Source organism: Anguilla anguilla, chromosome 5, assembly GCF_013347855.1.
Source record: "Anguilla anguilla isolate fAngAng1 chromosome 5, fAngAng1.pri, whole genome shotgun sequence".
Taxonomy (NCBI): domain Eukaryota; kingdom Metazoa; phylum Chordata; class Actinopteri; order Anguilliformes; family Anguillidae; genus Anguilla; species Anguilla anguilla.
The window spans coordinates 41,180,365-41,200,400 of NC_049205.1; the positions used below are offsets into that span (position 1 = coordinate 41,180,365).

The 20,036-nt window shown below is 41.2% G+C and overlaps 1 protein-coding gene across 6 annotated transcripts; it reads left to right on the forward strand.

Moving 5' to 3' along the window:
• The first annotated feature begins 470 nt into the window (after positions 1–470).
• Positions 471–18,914, forward strand: wt1a (WT1 transcription factor a). Of its 6 annotated transcripts, none has more exons than XM_035420105.1 (11): positions 471–2,148; positions 6,390–6,512; positions 8,630–8,732; positions 10,777–10,802; positions 11,746–11,823; positions 13,324–13,348; positions 14,421–14,520; positions 16,196–16,343; positions 17,277–17,366; positions 17,953–18,036; positions 18,413–18,914. In XM_035420105.1, the coding sequence occupies exons 1-11, from the start codon at positions 1,749–1,751 to the stop codon at positions 18,532–18,534; spliced, it is 1,299 nt and encodes a 432-aa protein (XP_035275996.1). In that variant the 5' UTR covers positions 471–1,748; the 3' UTR covers positions 18,535–18,914. The 6 variants fall into 6 exon arrangements, with proteins under 6 accessions (XP_035275996.1, XP_035275995.1, XP_035275992.1 ...); XM_035420104.1 differs by having other exon boundaries at positions 501–2,148; positions 17,953–18,045; XM_035420101.1 differs by lacking the exons at positions 10,777–10,802; positions 11,746–11,823; positions 13,324–13,348 and having other exon boundaries at positions 516–2,148; positions 6,390–6,584.
• The last annotated feature ends 1,122 nt before the right edge of the window (positions 18,915–20,036 follow it).

The following is a 20,036-nucleotide window of genomic DNA, read 5'->3' on the forward strand; positions in this document are numbered from 1 at the left end:
GGCTAATCTACAGATACTCGTGATACTAAGTTATGAGCCTTTATGGAATAATAATAATAATAATAATAATAATAATAATAATAATAATAATAATAGCAGCAAGAAGATAATTATATGATGTACACACTGCCAACAGAAACTATCGTTACATTCACCTGATTAACAGTCTTTACCACAATTATAGGGTTATTGGATGATATTGGTTATATGAAAGTGTTGTACTAATTTAATAATCTAGCCTAAATAATTACAACGTTCTTCAATGGTTTCCCAACACCATTATCTTATGTATCACATAAACCTCTCCGGTATTAATCAATTTCACATTCCAATTTGAAGAATTATTCCACCTCCAATTGCAATTTGTGGAAAAAAATTAAAATAAAACATTAAAAAAGAAAAAAAAATGATTTTAATGGATTTCACTTGGTCTGAACGTACGCGTATGGCAGTTTGTCTCATATTTAATTAGACCTATACTTAATACACGAAACAACTTTCAATAATATGTAAGCAGCACAATAATTGTGAAAGTTAATACACAATTTTAAATTTTTTTAAATTTGTTTTCCTGGGTTAAATTTTGCGATGATGCGTTGGGAATAGCCAGGTTAGGGGAGGACTTCTGACTGAGTACCGGAAAAAGTTCCCAAGCTGCTTAGCTGCTTTAAATTAAACCTGTTCGGAATTGTGCAATATTAAATAATGTTTATATCAGAAATACGCACGTAAATTATTTGTTCCAGATGCTAATTTATTTCGCACTTTACAATGTTGCTATCCTCTGTGGGCAATACTTCTTTCATTTGTTTAGATACATACGGGACATTTGTGAAAACATACTTAGTCTTTATGTAAAATTTCAAATAAAAAATGTTAAAAAAAAAAGAAATATATACACATACACACACACTCTGAATGGAAAGCTCAGGCAAGTGTATTCACTTCTGGCCGCGTGTTATGTTTTTTGTTGAAGAATTCCTTGATGTCAAACTGAGAATAACTGAGAAATAACTGCATAAAATAAGAAAAAATATAATAATTCAAACAGTTGCAACGCCAGTAACATATTAATCAACGTGTGAAACAAAGCATATATAAAAATTTAAAAACAGTTAACCGCCTCCCCCACCACACACCAACATCCATATAGTTGACATCCATCTAACCCCACTAGGCACAGTCTCTTACATTCTCACTTGCGCTGCCTGCTCTGGGACAGTGGAGTGAAAGATGTTTAGAGAAGAGGGTCAGTGAATGAAGTGGTGGACTCATCCTCCTTACTCATTGGCTCGAGGCTCCTCCCCCCAACCCCGGAGTAAGACTCTATTTGAGCTTTCGGGACTCCGGCGAAAAAACAGACACATGAGTTACGGAGCTGAGGGCAGCTCCTCCACCCCCGCACTCCCCATCCATTGACAGAACCAAGACCGCATCACCGCCAGGACCGGGCCTCGACCATCCGTCACCACTCCACCGCGTGGACCGTTCCGGTTTGTTTTGAGCTTTCAAATTACCGTTCGGAGGAAAGCGGTCGCTGCTCTTTCGCTCGACTATGAGGGTCTGTTGGACTTGACTTGCGGCTTTGAGAAGCAGGACTGTGCTAGGGACCTCTTTCAGTTGTGTGGCTGCTAGGAACTTTCGGCTGTGCGGCTGCATCGCCCCCCCACTCGAAGGCAACGAAAGTCGTGCCCGGCCGGGTCAGGAGCAAAGTGGCAGAGATAAGGCTCGCCGACCTGGGCGGACCGATGGGGTCGGACATGCGGGACCTGAACGCCCTGCTGCCGGCCGTGCCGGCGCTCCCGGGGGGCGGGGGGAGCTGCGCGCTGCCCGTCAGCAGCGCCCCTCAGTGGGCCCCCGTCCTGGACTTCCACGGCGGCTCGCCGTACAGCTCCCTCCCGTCCCACCACCCCTTCATCAAGCAAGAGCCCGGCTGGACGGCGGCCGACTCCCACGAGGACCCCCACTGCGGCCTCAGCGCCTTCACCGTGCACTTCTCCGGGCAGTTCACCGGGACAGGGGCCTGCAGGTACGGGGCCTTCGGGGCCCCCCCGCCCAGCCAGCCCCCCGGCAACCAGGCCAGGATGTTCGCCAATGGACCCTACCTGCCCAACTGCGTGGACAGCCAGCCGGCCCCCAGGAACCAGGGTAAGTCTTCCACACTCCTTCACTGCTGTCAAACAATATATGCAGGGCTAACCATTCTCTAGGAAACAGATCAACACCTTTGATCGATCCACTGAACTACATTTTCAGGCCTGCTAGTATGGAATAGAATTATTACTAATTATAGGCTTCGTAGTTTATTATTGCCAGGCTCATGTGTTTGGTATGATAAAAGTGTATCAATTATGTATCATGCTATAACTGTATTTTTATCAGGGAAAGCTAACATCATGTTAGCCGTGGCTGAATATGCACAGTGGAACTGTATTTGTCATTCCAAAACAGCCTGAAGCTGCATACAGGTCATCATGCATCGCTCATCACACTTCTGATTCTGTTTGGAATAATCATTCTTCTACTTTTTTCTTCTTAATTCTTTCTTTAATGTATTTTTTAGATTTCATTAAAATAAATTACAAATCAAACTTCTAAAGTAAAAAAATGGCATTTAATGTATTTAAATTTTAATGAAATCATTGGATGTCAAGATAGGTGACAGCCACTATGCATATTTTTCAATATTTATTTATGAAAAATAGCATATAAAATTAAGTATATATTTCATACATTTTGAACAACAATATATTATGTAAACGTTTTGTTCCCATTTAAAATTTGACATGAAGGCAGTTGCCAGGGTTAAATGTTTACATTTATATTTTCATAAATGTGATAGTCAAATTATTTACAATTCAGGATGAAATAATAGTCGTAATTATACTAATAATGCATATTTCATTGTTTCAAATAAATAAAAAGCCATTTTCAGTGGCAATATATTTGAAATGGAAATACATTTTTTGGGGCCTTGTTCTTGTTATTTTTTTGAAATAGAGATCATTGATATTAATACTGCTTGGTATTGCTTCTATTTTATATATTTTTTACTTCTTTAATCACAGTAAATGCACGAGAGCACACTACATCAGAGGTCATATAAATGATTGTCTTACTGAATTATTGCAGGTAATCGTATTATTAAAGTAAATTAATCCAGACACTCTGGTGAAATAACAAAGGGCAACACAGAGTCAATGTTTCAATTCTAGGTGATCTTTGTCAGGTCTCAGACCCCAGAACTATCTTATAATACTGAAACTTTGTCGCTGTTTTGTCCTTTGGTAATATGGAGCATTGCAGATGTTATTTGTCAGCTCATTACCTCATCTAAATGTAATGTGCTTATGCCCACTGGTTTTTAAAATCATATTTATTAAAGTATCTTTAATATTCTTATTATTAGAATATCAGAATATTTTTCATAAGAAAATCATGATGTATTACTATAGAACAATGAAGTAATACCTAATTTAAAGTTATGTGAAACCCACATGTTTATGCATTGTGAAGTGGAACAATGGTAGTCGATATTAGAGTAGAACATTTTGTTTTCCGTTTAATTTTGGCAGTCAAGGTTGTGGCTTGGTACATGTTAGGCAACAGGATGTGGGAACAGTGTTAGTTTGGCTCATAGCTTGTGGCTTTTTTTCACTAAGTCTAACCGTAATCTTTTTAGACAAAAACTATGGTCCTCCATGACCCGTTCCCCCATGCCCACCACATAACAACTGGTCCACAGCATCCAATATCTGTGGTCCTTCTCAGGGACATTGGAGGCCCCTCAAGATGGGACAGTTATCTCCAAACAGATGTACAGACCTTAGCTTTACTTTCAGCACACTGCCATAAATCCCTGCCTTTTGTATGGGCCTAATTAAAAATGAACGTGCTATTGAAAATGACTTTGCTGCGTGGGCCAACCTCTTTATCGAGTTCCTCCAGGACCAGTGGCAGGCTAACACCAGGAAAAACATAGTCAAGAATCAATCTGCTAGGAGAAGTTCTGTGAAGGTCACCAAGGGTATGCACAAAGCTGGGATAAAGCAATCTACCGACATTGGGTATGTGCATGTGTGTGTATCTGTGTGTGTGTGTGTGTGTGTGAAGTGGGGGAAACTCTGTTAGAAGAAGAAAGAGAGGTCTGTTTCATGAGTTATTGAACTGATAAGGAGGACAACACAGCTGTGAGACTGGAGTGTCTCTGCCTTTGACCGCAGGATTTCGAGACCATACTTACGAATATGTTCCCCCCCCCCCCCCCCCCCCCCCCCCCCCCAAGATTTATAATAGCAGGTGAAAGATTGGCCCCTTGCTGCAATGTCCAAACAAACACTGAAATCAAAATATAATTTTCACGGCCAATGTAGCCATGAATCAAAATGCAATATGGAATTAAAATAATTCATTTTGATTACTTTTTTTTCCGAGGAGTGCGTGTCAGCATTTAGACGTGAGAATATTTTCAAAAGTGTCTTTATAGCTTTTTCTGAATTCAGCGTGAATAATCGAAACAAAAGTTGACATATTCACAAGACAAAGTCATTGAATTATTGTATCCGACGAGACAATGTATTAATCAGTTTTATTAAATCTATTATTTATTGACTGTGTATGTGATGAATAAACAGTACATTTTATAATATACGCATATGTGTATATATATATATATGTATAAATATATTGCTGTTTTACTGGGGTGGGGTATTTTAAAGAATATTCCAACAAAATAATGCACTACAGTCCCATAATTCATTGCTAGCTAAATTTCAAACAATATGGACACTGCTCAGAACAAAATACACTTATTTGAAAAATAGTCTTTAATGAAAATATACGCCTTATCAAAAGGCCTTATTTATGTCTTTTGAAAGGGCTGTTCAAGTATCAAAAGAACAATACGCGTAAGAAAAAACAACTCATTGAGGGAAAAGGTGATTCTGGGACAGAATTCCCTGTTGCTTTTTTATTGCGTTCCGACCTAACCAGTACTGTAGCTAGGCCAGCTCGTGGGAGCTTTGGGAAAAGGAGAGTGCTGAACTGCTTATAGCCTATGCTTACTGTATGAACTGGACTTAATGTGTTCATGGCTACGAATAACTGATAAATAACGAGTGTTGTACCTTATTGGAACTGTGCTGTGTAGTTGTTCCAAAGACCTTTGGTATGTACTTATTGTACATCGCTTTGGATAAAGGCGTCTGCCAAAAAAAGCGCAATGTAAATGCAATGCAATGTTATAGGGATTCCCCTCTCAGAGCCAAGTCACAGTTCTGTGAGCACTCTCTCAATCAGTTCATTTCCACGGAAAAACACCAGGGTTCGAAGAGTCGGGGACCGGCAGAAGACAAATAGGAGGCCTTAATGAGTTTTGTGTCGGAGGGTGCCGCGAAAGTGGTGCCCGGTAATTAATGGAGGTGGCGCGTTGAGATGGGGTGATTTACGAGGCGCCGTCAGCCGGGGGGTCAGGGGTTCGCGTGATTCACCCAGGAGTCCGGTGTCACCGCCTCAGCGTCCCGTCGAGGGTTTGTTTTTACCTGGGACGTTTCCTCTCACCTCCAGGGGGACGGGCGGCGAGAAAAAATTGAAAAATGCGTCCCGTTCAAAAGACGCCCTGTTTCAGATATGGATACTGGACTGCTGGTGTTCCTCTGGTGTCAAACATACCATGCTTGATTTATATTTTTTGTAAAGGTCCAAACAGTTTGTAATGATTAACTTATACTTACTAAGATATAAGTTCATTTATACGTATAAGATAAAAGATGCTTTTATGATCACACCTCAATGCCTTGTGTTGTTTCACTGTTGTAAAATAAACGTATCAAACACTTTATTTGTTTGATATGTTTGAGATATTTGAATGAGCACATACATGCTTTGTTTCTCAGAAAGGGAACTGTCATAGTCAATAATGTGTACATTAAAGGGAACATTTCTCTGTGCTGTAGTTTTAAAAATTGAACCATGGTAAATGATGCCAGAGAAACATGGGTACTGTCAAAAGACTTATGGATTGTTTTTTTTTCTTCTATGAGTGACCTGATACTATACATTAAATTAATAGTGACATCATAAAACCATTTCCCTTCAAATCGTACAAACACCAAGATTGCCAGTTTTCTTAATTGCGCCAGTTGTAATTTATTTTGAGCATATTTTGTGCTGTATAATGTATAATTAAAGGGTGATAAAATAATAAATGGCTTCCAGGGTGCATCACATTATAGTTTTTTTGATGGCAGTTCCAAACAAAGACATTTTTGTAAATCCTCTTAACCAAAAATGCACTTCCTTGCAACAAATACATGTCCACAACCTAGGAGACGATCCGCAAGGCTAATACACTGTCTGCCCCGTCTCTCTCTCCACCACTCCCTTCTCAGGTTATGGCGCAGTGGCTTTTGACAGCGCCCTCAACTATGGTCACACTCCGTCACACCACACCTCCCAATTCTCCAACCAGACCTTCAAGCATGAGGACCCTCTAACTCAGCCAAGCAACATGGGTAATGAGTGCAACGTTCAGACTGACCAACTGCCTGCTGTCCTGTGCTGCTGCCCTTATGATGTATGTCTGTGTGAGTATGTTTGTTTGCGCGCGTGTATGTGAACTTTTGTGTGTTTCCACTTGTTTCTTGTCTCCATGTGTGGGCATACTTTATGTGTCAGTATTCATGCGTGTATGCGCATAAGTGTATGTGTAGATGCTAGACGTGTGCAGAGATATCACTATATACTTTATGTATCTGTTTTATATGCAAATTATGTGCATTTGGATACAGATAATTGACAGAAACCTGGAAGTGGGCGTGGCTTTGAGCAAAAAGGTGTGCAAACGAGAGACAGTGGAGGTTATTATGCCATACAAACTCATGACTAATCACTGATATATCATTAATCATGATCATAACAGGTTTTATAAAAATGAAACCATATCAACCGTAGGCTAAGTAAATGTCGCGAGAGTGTGTAAATAAGCGCTAGAAGACTACAAGGGGTAAACTACAAGTTCAAAGGAAGTTAGGGGACGTGACGTCAATGAGGGGACATCGCAAGGTGAGCAGAAAGTCGTCTTCTGGCAGCCCGCGTTGCAATGATGTATCTGCCAATGTGGCAAGAGACCATTAAAATATTTTTTTTAATGTTTTATTGTGTGTAATAAATTTTCATTGTTTTCTTTGCAGTATGATTTTCCTTTGGAACTAGCTGAAGTTAGGTGGACCAAATGCTCGATTAGAGCAAGATGTGTATTTCCAGTTTTTCATCATTGGAAAGCGTTACTCATTTCCGTTTCATACTCACCTTTTTCTGCAAATCAATTTTATGTAATAACAAGGGATTTGCATGCTTTAGCAACGGATGAAGAGAAAATCTGAATATCATTGGGCAATTTCAAGAAAGGAAAATATGTGTTTACAATGCATTATCTGTGGCTTTCTAAATACGGCTTTTGGATTGAAAAACAACCTTAGTAGTTACATATTCTTTGTGGTGTTAGAGTAAACTCTGCCATTGGAAAACTCCCACCATTGGCTTTTCTCTGAGGGGATGCCTTCCATTGTGAAATCAGATACAAGTTAACTTACACCTACTCAGGGTAATGAATACATAGCGTCCAGGTTCTGTATGTTCTTTTGCAGTCAGTGTGTGAAAAGCTAACAAACAGCAGAGTAACCCTTCTCTTAATTTTGTGGAGATAAATTATCAATCTTTTTTTCTGGAGGAAATGGCAATAAGGGAAACTATTGGAATGTTTAGAACTACCAGGGGACCAATTCACAATGTTTTCAGGCGTAGAAAGAGCCCAGATTGTTCGTGTGCTCCTTGATATAGAGGCGTGTGTGTTTACTTTTTTTCGCTTCAAAGCGACTATTGTTTTCAGAACTTAAGTGTGTATGAGGCTACATTTGGCTCCCCTGCCTCCCTTGATATTTCAGCTTTTCATCTTTGAGAATGGATTCCTTCTGGGTTAAATGGACTAATAACCAAGGTTCACTGGAAGCACACAGCTCTGAATCAGCATTGAGTCACAGCAAACTTAACTGATTTGTTAAGATTGGTATAGTCCACTGAAAACCTGTGACTCCACATTTCTATATTTCAGTGTACACATATAACCCTGTGAAAAGGCTTAACAGAGGACCCTGATCACAAATGGTAGCTTACATTTTTTACATTTTACTCCCACTCACATTTCACTTAGTAATGCAGAAGTGCTAGTCTCCGTGGGATTGGGAATTTTATTTTCCAAGAAAGGAGACTTACGATTAATCAGCTGGTTTGCTTTATTGATGTTACACAGAGGACTTGGTTCTGTAGCCGCGGTCTCCTTCTAGTAATGTAAAAATATGAATCCTTGAATGTGCAGGTCGTAGTTTTGACATTCTGACAAAAGGGAGAAAGGAGGCTTAAGCTCATTTGACCTGTGTGTGATTTTAACATTGAGACAAAAGAGAGATGCGATATTTCGGCTTGTTCGATTGTTGTTTTTTTGTGATTGCAATGTACGTTGAATGGTGAGGGGGTAATGTTTAGCATCAGCATTTAGCAATGCTTAATGCTGACACAAGGGGGAGAGATGGTATTTCAGGCTGCCTGACCTGCGTATTTGTGGGTTGTGCAGGTGAGCAGCAGTTTCCAGCGCCGCCTCCTGTGTACAGCTGCCACACCCCTTCTGACAGCTGCTCCACCAACCAGGCTCTGCTCCTGAGGAATCCCTACAGCAGGTACCCTACAGACCCTCCTGCACTTTCCTGTGCTCCTATGCCAACCAAGCTTTATGACTTGTTTAATAGGTACAGATTCATTGAACCCCTTCCTGGGTATGAAGGCACAGAGTGTGTTGTATTGGTTAGGCAAATAAATTAAAAGGGTTAGACAGGTTGACTAGAAGGGTTAGAAGGAAAGAAGGGAGCGGCCATGATGAATGGGATTTATGCAACCAAAACTCCTCTATTGTGGGTCTTGATTACATCTGGGTGACTCAAACATATGGAAACATTGCTCGATTACATTTTTTCTGTTGGCAAGAAGTGACTTAATGCTCTGTGCATATGTTCTCAGGATTACGGTAAATTAGGCTTTCTAACATGGGAGAGTGATCTTCTTTGTTGTAATTCCAAGTCTAGATCCAAGCACACAAAATTTTATAACCCAAGTTCCCAGCTTTCTGCAGTAATTTGACCCTCACGCCAGTCCTGCTTCTGGCAAGAGGAGAGTGCTGACATGATTGAATAAAAGGACATAGTGTATGTTAGGATGCTTACAGACTAATACCTCAGTCTATAATCTACACTGGTAGAATTATCTTTTCTGTCATTATAAACATTATTTGAAGAAGTAGCCATATTTTGTTTTGGGGGTGGGCGGGGGGTTGGGGGTAGGCAAAACTATCTGTTGGTTTGGTACATTCCATCCCCTGCACCCAACCACATGCACAAGATTGGGTGATTTTGAGCAATGCTCCTTCCTGTCGATGTACCTCAGTTTCAATTAAGTGCCAATACTGACCTGTGCTGCAGAGTGCTGTAGATTTTTAGGTTTTACAGAATCATTGGTTGAAGTCTGCGATGGTCTTTTAGGCTTTAAAACACACATCCACTCCAGAACCTCACAAACACAGACTGTACAGGATGTTCATTGGCGGTTTTGTTTCCCTGTGACCTCACATGCGGAGATTCTGTTTGTCTGTGAGGACAACATTTGACATGGGCCTTTCAAGATGTGTCCAAAAGTCACGTTGCCATTGAGCACATCCTGTAGCTGGGAAAGGATGCAATGTAGCAAAAGAGGAAGGAAGAGGAACTCAGTGAGAGTCTGTGCTGGATTTTAGTGGGAGACCTTCACTCGTGACATAATCAAAATAAAGACATCGATCAGCTTGCACACAACAACACACCATACAACCCCTCCACATTCCTCTTGTAGTATCATACCTCACCCCTAATTTAGTAGTCATGTTTTAGTTAAAAATAGATTCACTGAAAATAACCTTGTGAGACAGTATTATTGGGAAGAAGGGGGAGGAACCATAATTATATCACATTAGTGTGGACCACAATTTCAAACAAATGGAGTTTCCTTGCCAAAAGCCAAAAATCTAAATAACTTAGTATCAATTAAATTTATAGTAACAGTTATCCTCATATAGATATTTACAAACATATATTCTTTAAAGAATATATGAAATTCATACAACTGCACTCATTCGATATGAATACAAGTGCGTGTGTGTGTGTGTGTGTGTGTGTGTGTGCGCATGTTTATATACTGAATGTATGTACCCTCTGAGGTCAAATCTCTTCCTGCTTCATAATAGAAACCGAAGCTAAGCTAGTGCAATGGTTCTGTCTGGTTAAAAAGGACAGCTCTACACAGCTGTACCCAGCAAGCCAAGATAAACTCAGTGTGATCTACTTCTGGTTTCCTTCCGAACTCCCCATCCCAATTACTGTTTGGCAGTCTTCTGAATAAAAGGGCCCTTACCCTTCTCTGCGCACCAACTTCCTAAGAACCGTAATTACCTTATTTTAGTGTGAACAGTCCAGAACAGTCTCAAAGGATGATGCATACTGGAGCTGCATTACTTCTGTGTACTGCATATATATTGTTATGAACAGCAGATACAGTAGCTATTGGGGCTTGTTAATGGGCAGCCCTCTCAGGAACTTTTGTGCCATGCCATAATCATAAGCCTGTGTAAAATTATTTGCATTGGCAGGTGTCTGCTGAACTCCAAGCTGGCTGGACATTACAAATGAGGTCCTGCAGCACTGACTTCATGCAAATAACTTCGCTGTTTTACTATGGCCCCACATCATGGCCAATGCCACCTACACCTGCACACATGCATTATTCCAGTAGTGGAAGATGCGTTATTCTCAGCCAAGGGATAAGTGTATCTCTCCCCTGCAAAAGCGGGAATTCTTATAGTTGCCTAGTGAGTAGGTAAGGACTGTGCACCAGTACCCCTAACTGTCCAAGTGAGCCATCCAAGCCCTTTCTGACATAAAAGCCCCACACCACCTCAATTTAAGAGGACTCTTCAGATGTGTGGAGCCATGTGGTGATGTGGATCAGAACCACCATCCAGGCAGAATCATCCCAAACGCATGAAGGGTCTGGATCCATGGAAACTGCTGAGTACTGAAAGGTTCATAATGGTTCTGTCACCATAATGGATGACAGTGTCCACTGTGTATAATTAATGAGAAGCAGCATATTTAGAAGCCTAGAGTTAATATTCCCCCCAATACACTTTGCTCAACTCAAAGATCCATCCTCAAAACCCTTTCAGGTTGATACCGTAAGAACCTTGTGTGCTACGCACCAGGCACCAAATCACAGTTCTGTGTAGAACATGAAACGCCGAAATGTTTCACTGGTTCTGATAAGTCACGGAAAATATGTGTTTGTGTAAGCATCTGCCAGGATAATGAATGATCCCACTGTTTAGATTTTTAATAATGGATCGGTATTTGAGTCCCGAGAGTGTGTGGGATTGGATTAATTCATCACCCTGGAGGTGTGGGTTCGCTTCTTTGTGCAGTGCATTCATTCCATGTTACCCAGGATGCCTCAGAGGGGAAATTTTTCAATTAGAAGGTAGCTTGCTCTGCACTTGGATTTTCGTCTGTTTTTTTTCTCCAGATCTAGTATCCCCCCTGCGTTTTCAAAAAAAGCTGAAGTTTTTTGTTCTTTTCTATTCATTTTGGTCCCTGCAGTAATGCCAAATGGCATGTTTGGAATTCACAACATGGAGCCCTGCTAGCATACTGGCATTCATCATGAAGGGGTATGTCAGTTGGTCCTCCTCCTGTCAGCTACAAAAAAATTACAAATTTCTATCGGGATTTGCACCTATTGATACCAGCCCAAGCCACAGCACAAGGGTCATTTCGCAGTCTCTGATTATCCTTGACCCAGCACTAAATCACATGTTTGGCCTTTCCTAACAGGCCAAAAATGATGCTGTCAGATCGGCCTAAAGGGGCCAGTAAAATCTATCAAGTGGTTATCAAGTCTGTTTCATATGGTTTTGATTGAACATCTCATCTGAAACTCTTTCTCGCTTGAACGCTTGAGTCCCAGATTTTTTTTATTTCCCCTAATCCATCATGGCACACCCTGGCAATGCATGTGTCCAGACCTGCCATCCGTGGAGATCTGGGACGTTCTCCATACCTGAAAGGCATCTTACTCCATGGCCGTTGATCTCCTGCCTTGAAGGATCTTGAAGGCTTAATCTCCTTGAAGGTTTCATGGACCCCTGCCTGCTGACATATGCAGATAGCTCGTCGATGGGTCCTCCCTGAGGATTATCTCCAGGTGGAGGCCTCGCCGGTTCCCCGTAGACACTAATGAAGGGGCAGGCATGCTGTGCTTCAGCTCTCGACTTTGCTGCTTTATGGCCTCAACACGCCTTCTAAATCTTCCAGCATGCGGTGTTAGACATTGTTTTGTCTGTTCCCAAGGAATATATCCTGTGGAACGTTTCCTGAGCAGAAGGGCAGCCTTGACCGTGCTCCAAGATGCGCTAGCGGGGAGGGGGTCGGTCTGAGGGAGCTGGGGAAATGGACCGGGGGCACAATGGGACAGCGCTTCTCTCTGAGGTCCCAGAGCCCGCCCAGATCCACGCTGAGGTTAGGGGGAGGGATTGACCCCTCCACCACTGCAAAAAGCAAAGAGGCAAGGATGGTATACATCTGCTAATGTCTACTGCTCTAGTAAACGGAGGCTGAGCTCACAGATGCTTGGGCTCATCTCTGCTAATGCAAGCCAAGGGATTTATGTGTCCCGTCCAGACAACTCTACAGACCTTTATCTCTGAAGTTACAGATGGCATGAGCCCAAGGTATAAAATGTTAATCTCCAAAATCAATGAATGAATTAATTGTATGAAATTTGTTTTTCGTCAGGAGGAAACAGCAATCATAATAAAGCACAAAAATAACTTATTAGGGTTATGTGAAGCAGGTTGTGTGACTGGCTACTGTAAGTGTGTGAATAAATCAAATGAATTGCTTATACTGATATATCAAAGTCTATGTGTAGCCAGTTTACTAAAACCTTAAAAGAATATTGATTTCTGAAGCCAAATATACATTTAATGAATAACAGAGCAAGGGGATGGCATATTCACTTTCTGTAGTATAATTACTTATATTTCTGACAAAATATTGATACCAATATATGCGATAAATATTTCAGTTTAAGGGCTGGTTCATTAAAAGTGCCTCTCATTAAGACAGTTTTGGGCTTTTGATTTAGGAATTGCAGGTAGCTGCCTGGACTATGTCATTAGCCAACTATGAATAGCTTTGGAGTGGGTTGGTTGTTCCAAGCTGGCGGCTGGAGTTCCAACAATGTGCAACAATGAGAAGAAAAATACTTCAGATGTTTATTTTTTAATCAGATTGCCTTATACAGGTTAACTTAACATAGATTGTATTGTTAGACACCATGTACTCCAGTTAAACTGCTGAATTTTAATGCATAGCATTTTCGGCAGTTTAATTGTAAGGATACAAGGGCAAAGCTCTACCTTGGAAGTGAACCTGCAACCTTTTGACACTTGACCGTTACACTTCACTGTCATCAGCTATATTTGGCCATTTTATGGGAGCCTCCTCACTGCCTCCTCGGATTGTGTAATGAGCAGATGTTCAGGCTCTCCGCAAGTTTCTGATGAACTGATGATTGTATAAAACCTTGGAATGCCTGAAGATTAGATGGTCAACCAGCCATGTGGTCACATAGGAAAGTGCTAATAGAAAAAAAGGAGCCATAAAGCAAAACTGATTTGCCCTAATCTGGGGTCAAAGACTAGGCCAGCTAACTGCCGGGCAATAGGTATAAATTTTGGGATGTGGGGAAGTTGCCCATTTATCTTTCTGGGAGTCGTACCTCAGACCTGAGAGGCAAATTTAGTGTCTTGTGGAGCAAAGATCAATTTACCTCCCAGAGTAAAAAGAAATACCTTTTAATATAGGCCTATTGTCAACATTACATAGAGATATTTACAAACAGGGACAATGTTTTTATTTTTTGGAATATTTTAGTGGGGATTTACTGTTGTATAATTTTTGTGTTGTTTCAATAAATACTGAAATGAATATCCCAGAGTTTCTGAATAAAAAAAACAAACAAAAAAACCTTTTGGCTTGTATGTTTATGCTTGTGAAAGACAATTTCAGCATACTATTGGCAGCGTCTCTCAGAGTCTTACGTTCTCGCATTCAAAAATCAGACCAGGAATGGGAAATAGTACTTCTTGATATGAGATCTTTTTTATGCAGAAATGTTACGAGGCATAACACACATCTGGCATTCTACTGTTGAAGTTTCAGCCTTTCTCTTTGCTAATTTAAAACGAGCTGCTGCAAACCTGCCTCGAATTCTTCTCTCCTCCGCAGCCATGCCACGGGCTACGAGAGCGAGCCCAGCACGCCCATGGTGTACAGCTGCAGCACCCAGTACCACATCCACACCCACGGAATGTTCCGAGGCCTCCAGGTTAGTGTTCCAGCGGTCACTCAGAGGTCACAAACTCCCGACGTCTCCTCCCTGCCAGCGCTTTGTTATGCACTTTGGGTCCAAGGTCAGGACACAGAGTACGCAAAGCTCCAGTGCGAACCGAAGTAGATACTTTGTTGGATGGGTGTTGCTTCACGAGAATAGCAGCTTGAGCAAGATATGCAGTTAAAGTCTGACTGCTAGTTACCTGAACAGAGGAGATACTCAAAAAACATCTGAGTAATAGTCTAGCAATGATTTTCAGAAAAAGGTATTAGTTCTACTTGGTTTCCAGTGATCATAGATGAGTATCTTAATTCATTCCTGTTGACTGAGAAGAAAGCCTCTGAAAGAAAGCACTGGGGGCATTCTAAGAGAAAATGCACTTAATACTGCCTTGTTTTTAAAAAATAATTTCCCATACCATTTTCTTCTCTATCAATTTGGAATAACTGATTTTTTCCATTCAAGCTATTGCAGAGTCAGTTACACAAACACAGAGAGTGCTGTAGCTGAGACACTTCCAGCCAGTGACTGTTTTCATACTAAAGCCCACACTGTCCTAGTCTAAAATCCACTTTGACCATTCACTAATTTTTCATAGCTTTTCCTCTGAAAGGATACATATAGCGCACAATTTTTTACTGAACCAGTATGGTCCCATTCTTTTTTATAGACCCAGTCAGGTGTATGGTTTTACTAATTAGTTTAATGTATTTGTTGACAATATTGCTTTCATTTGAGGAGTCAGTGACCCTACCCTGACTCAGCTATTGGATGTCACCAGGGTTACTGGGCAAGTCAAAAAGCCCTTTCATACTTTACTTTTCGATGACTTGTAATGCTGCATTAATTACTCCTGGGGGGAATTAAATGGCCGTTATGCAAAGCTGTTACTAATTGAGAGCAGATGGGATGAACTGCTGAGTTGGAGTGAGGAGCTTGGGAGATTGAGTTCTGAGATTGTATGCCTGGCCTCCATGACTAAGGGTCAACATTTAAATAACAAATCAGTAACATGAGACAATTTGGGCGATCATTTTACAGCAAAACTGCAACAATGTGGCCATTAAACAAGATAAATCACTTGTTCCCTCTAATCTTGAGCCTTTGCTGTTAGGCCACCAAGTTTTATTGCAGAAGCAGGGGATATCAAAGCAAGTTTATTTTAGCATCGTTTGGGCTGTACAACGCTAGTTTGTCATTGTGTAATTCAGTCAGCCTTGCATACAATCACATTAAACTGAATAGCTATGAATACTGTACAAGGGAGAAATGCCCCATTATCTTCTCAGCCAAAGATTTAGAGATTGCATATACATTTTTGTATGACATTAAATCTTACAGCACTGAAAGTTTTACAACATTCTGGTATCCCATTAAAACATGGTTGCTTTCAGTCCCCATATAGATAAAAATAACACATAGCTTTACAACATTCACAACTAAGGTGAAAATAGACAGAACACATCAACCGTGCATTTATATTTTTTATTAACATTATTACTGCGTACATAGTTCTTGTGGTGTGGTAATGTTGTTGTAAATCGGTATGTATGTAGCTCTATGAGAGAGTGATACCATGGTCCATTTATTTCTTCATGTCTGTGAATTTGGTGAATATTGAGAATTTTAATTCCGTGTCTGACGTCCCCCTTCCCAAATCTCGGCACAGGACGTCCGGCGGATGCCTGCCATAACCCCCTCCATCATGAGGTCATCAGAGACCAATGAGAAACGGCCATTCATGTGCGCATACCCTGGCTGCAACAAGAGATACTTCAAACTGTCCCATCTCCAAATGCACAGCCGTAAGCACACAGGTGAGATCAGAAAATGTGAGCACAGTGTTCACCCAGCCGTTAATACTACTCCCTGTTTGGATTGTTGTTCTGCCATTGATTATTGTGGCCTGAATATGGGTTGTTTGTGGCAGCTGGGGAGAAGGGTGAGTATAATGATTCATCTAGCACTGTTGCCTATTGCTTAACGGCGAGTAAAACAACTAGGAAGAACTCCACTGAGTGTTTATACTGAGCTTCGATGGGCCGCACACAACCAATGTGTATCACTCTACGAAACTTTTTACAAGCTAGTGGACAAGTCTGGCTCAGCATAGATGTAGCAGAATTTTTTATTAGTATCTGACCCACCAGTTATTTATTTATAGAATACTATATTATAGTTAGTTATAGTACTTATAAATTGTGAAACATTTAGCTCTGATGAAGACATTACCCAGGTAAATATTTTGGTTCACTTTGATAAAGGGTGTTCCTATCATATAACACAGTTGCAGGGATATTGCGAAAAGGTTCGTTAATGCCTTTTTGGCACTCATCGACTGCAGATGTAGTGTTGAGGGGTTTAACCTTGTCTTTTGTGAGGTAGTGAATAGGTATAACATGCAATCACTCAAAGATTAAGAATGATTTACTGTGAACAGGCACTTATAAGAAACCACAACTCATATGGTATCTCCTTGGCTTGCATAGATATTTTTTACTGTCCACCAGTAGTTTTTTCTCAGACAGCTGTACTTGAATTAGCACTAAAACAAATTCCATTGCTCTACTAGGTAAGGGTTTGGCTGAGGTGGACTCAGTTCTACCTAAAAAACCCATAAAGAACCAACTTGATAAAAATGTGTGTGTGTATAAAAAGTTGAGTGGTACTTTTTAGGATCTGTACGGTTTTGCTGGCCAGGGGAGCAGGACGGGGTGTTGAATTCACAGGTTTGCTGTTTCCCCACGTAGGAGAGAAACCCTACCTGTGCGACTTCACAGACTGCGGCCGGAGGTTCTCAAGATCTGACCAACTGAAACGGCATCAGAGGAGACATACAGGTCAGCCGCTTACTCTGAATCCCTCTCTATCCCCTTTCTCCACCCTTTCTCTCATTCTACCTCCCTCACGCAATTTCTATGTAAGCATCGGCCACAGTGACTATGTCTCTCCACTTCCCATGCTGGCTGACTCACCACATTGAACCCTTTACCCACCATACTGTGGGTCATCCCGAGATGACGATGTCCACCTGTCCATCAGCTTTTCAATACATGTCAGAGAATTTCACATCGTCACTAACAAGTTTCTTTTGACAGCGCTGAATTCAGTCTATGGTTGCCCAAAATGCTTTGCTTCGCTTCTGTCAATGCAAATGAAATTGTCAATTAGATTAAATGCATTGTAGCAGACCTTGCATTGACATTTTCATGATACGATGATACTGTCTGAGAGGCACTTAGTGTGTCTCTTAGAAACGATAAAGCAAAACGACAACATAATAATCGCAAAAATGAAAGATTATCCCCTGTGGCCTAAAACTATGAGGAGGTTGAGGTGCAGTAATAAGTGCCTTATTACCCTCCTCTTACATGCTGGCACCCCAACTTTGCGTATATTCCTCTCCCCCCTCGTATGTGTACCCAGGTGTAAAACCTTTCCAATGTGAGACCTGTCAGAGAAAGTTCTCACGATCTGACCATCTGAAGACCCACACCAGGACTCATACAGGTAAAACAAGTGCGTATAAATTTATATTTCCCTATTGCTTATCGCCATTTATCGCCGTGCTCTTTGCAGTACCCAAGCATGCAGATATTACCTTTAGCTGTTCATTGCTAGGCTAAATGAATCACAGTCATCTGAAAATTATCTCAGTTAAATCAATGTCTCAAATTATGTCTGGTTTGGTAAAATACAATAGCATGACCTTATTTTTAATAATAAAACAGATTAAAATGAGTCTTCACTTTTAATGTGCTTCCAGAATTCAGTCACAATTATATTGACTATTTTTCCATTGATTTTCCCCTTCAGGTACTCTTACAAGTGTTCTTGTCTTGTTTGTTGCTTCCCTCCATTTTAAAACCTTACCCTGTCTTTGCAGGTGAGAAGCCATTCACCTGCAGGTGGCCAAACTGTCAGAAGAAGTTTGCCAGGTCTGATGAGCTGGTGCGTCATCATAGCATGCACCAGAGGAACCTGACAAAGCTGCAGCTGGCCATGTGACGTGGCTGACCAATGACTGTCCTGGAACGAACGTTTTTGCTGAACAAGGGCTCAAACCGTGACAGAGGCCGTCACCTAGCGCTGATGGGTAGGAGCGCATCTAGGCTGACGGCACTGGTGCTGGTTACCCTAAAGTGCCTTCCCATACTTGCCAAGGCACGGACATCGGCTAGCAGAAACCAATGTGTTTTGTGTTAAAGCGTGCACCTCCATTACATACGGAGGTTAATAACTCCTTTCACTTTCTGTAGTTATTGTTAAAATGCAGTCTTGTGTGTGCCTTTTTGAAAAAAAATTGAATAGACCGTGTGCTGTCTGCGACAAACATATTTATTTTTTTAATAAAAATGTCAGCTTCTATATCAGTCTGCTTAAAGAGATCCTTGTTTCCTTCATTTTTTCCCATGGGTTTTTATGGTCTATTCTGTAAAATCAGAACCATATACTGGTCTGTCAAAATTAGATTCTTAATTGACATCCTTACATGGAGACAAGATATTACTTCACATGACATGGCTAAATCGTACATGGGTTTACATAAATCTCAATAGTTATCTCCATTTTATCTTCTGTAATGACATCAAATATTTATAAGGCTCTTTGAGTTGTGGATTTGTTCACTATAGATTTGTGATTATGGAGTTAACAATTTTTTAAAAATTCCATAAACTGGTCTGTTTTATAGGTACAGTTTTATACTATCCAGCCTTAAGTATGCTTTGCTTTTTGTGATATTTCAAAAGCAGTGGGGTCAGAAACTGAGGTATTTTTTTTAATAGCTGGCAGAAATGGTTAAGCTGTTTTAAAAGCATATTTTTCATGTGTTCCTCACTGTGTATACAAGTACCAATCATTAAAAAGCCTTTTAATACAATACAGTAAAGTAGAAACTGGAGTCACACCTCCTCCCCCTCTCGAATACGTTGATAGCATAGTTTTACAGCCATTGGGCTGTGTTTGTTATTTTTTCCAGACAGCTTTTAATTAAAGAAGACTGGAAGCGAGCCGTGCGCTCAGCAGTCGCGTTGGCTCACGGGCGGTGTCGGATTTCCCCGGCCTCCGCTAACAGGGGCAGGGCACGTAGCCTCTGAGAGCCGCCGAGAGCCGCTGACCACGGGGTGACCCATCCAGGTCCTGACCACACTCAATTCACCTGACAACAGCCATCGGAGGAGAGTTCACTCTGGTTAGATTTCAAAATGTAAAAAAAAAAGAAGCGGCTCCCTCCGAACGCTTTGTTATCTCTACAAATTTCTGCGCGGATTCCTCTCGGATTCTTGGGCCGCCCTGAAAGCCGCGAAGGGGGGTGTGGGTTTTTTTTTTTTTTTTTGGGGGGGGGGGGGGGGTTGAAACATGTGTTCTCACTCTGTCTCAACCATGTCCCATTTCAGCTGACCAGAACAAAAAAACTGTATTCCCCGGACCTGACCCTGAGTGAATTTCCACAGGGTCAGAAACCTTCGGAAACTTTCTATGTTGCGCAAGTGCACCCTATTCCGCGT

Excerpts from the sequence above, each read along its gene's own strand:
- wt1a (XM_035420104.1), top strand. The coding sequence starts at position 1,749 with ATGGGGTCGGACATGCGGGACCTGAACGCCCTGCTGCCGGCCGTGCCG. Across the intron at positions 2,149-6,389 it reads GCCGGCCCCCAGGAACCAGG|GTTATGGCGCAGTGGCTTTT; the intron begins GTAAGTCTTCCA and ends CTCCCTTCTCAG. Across the intron at positions 18,046-18,412 it reads GACTCATACAGGTAAAACAA|GTGAGAAGCCATTCACCTGC; the intron begins GTGCGTATAAAT and ends CTGTCTTTGCAG.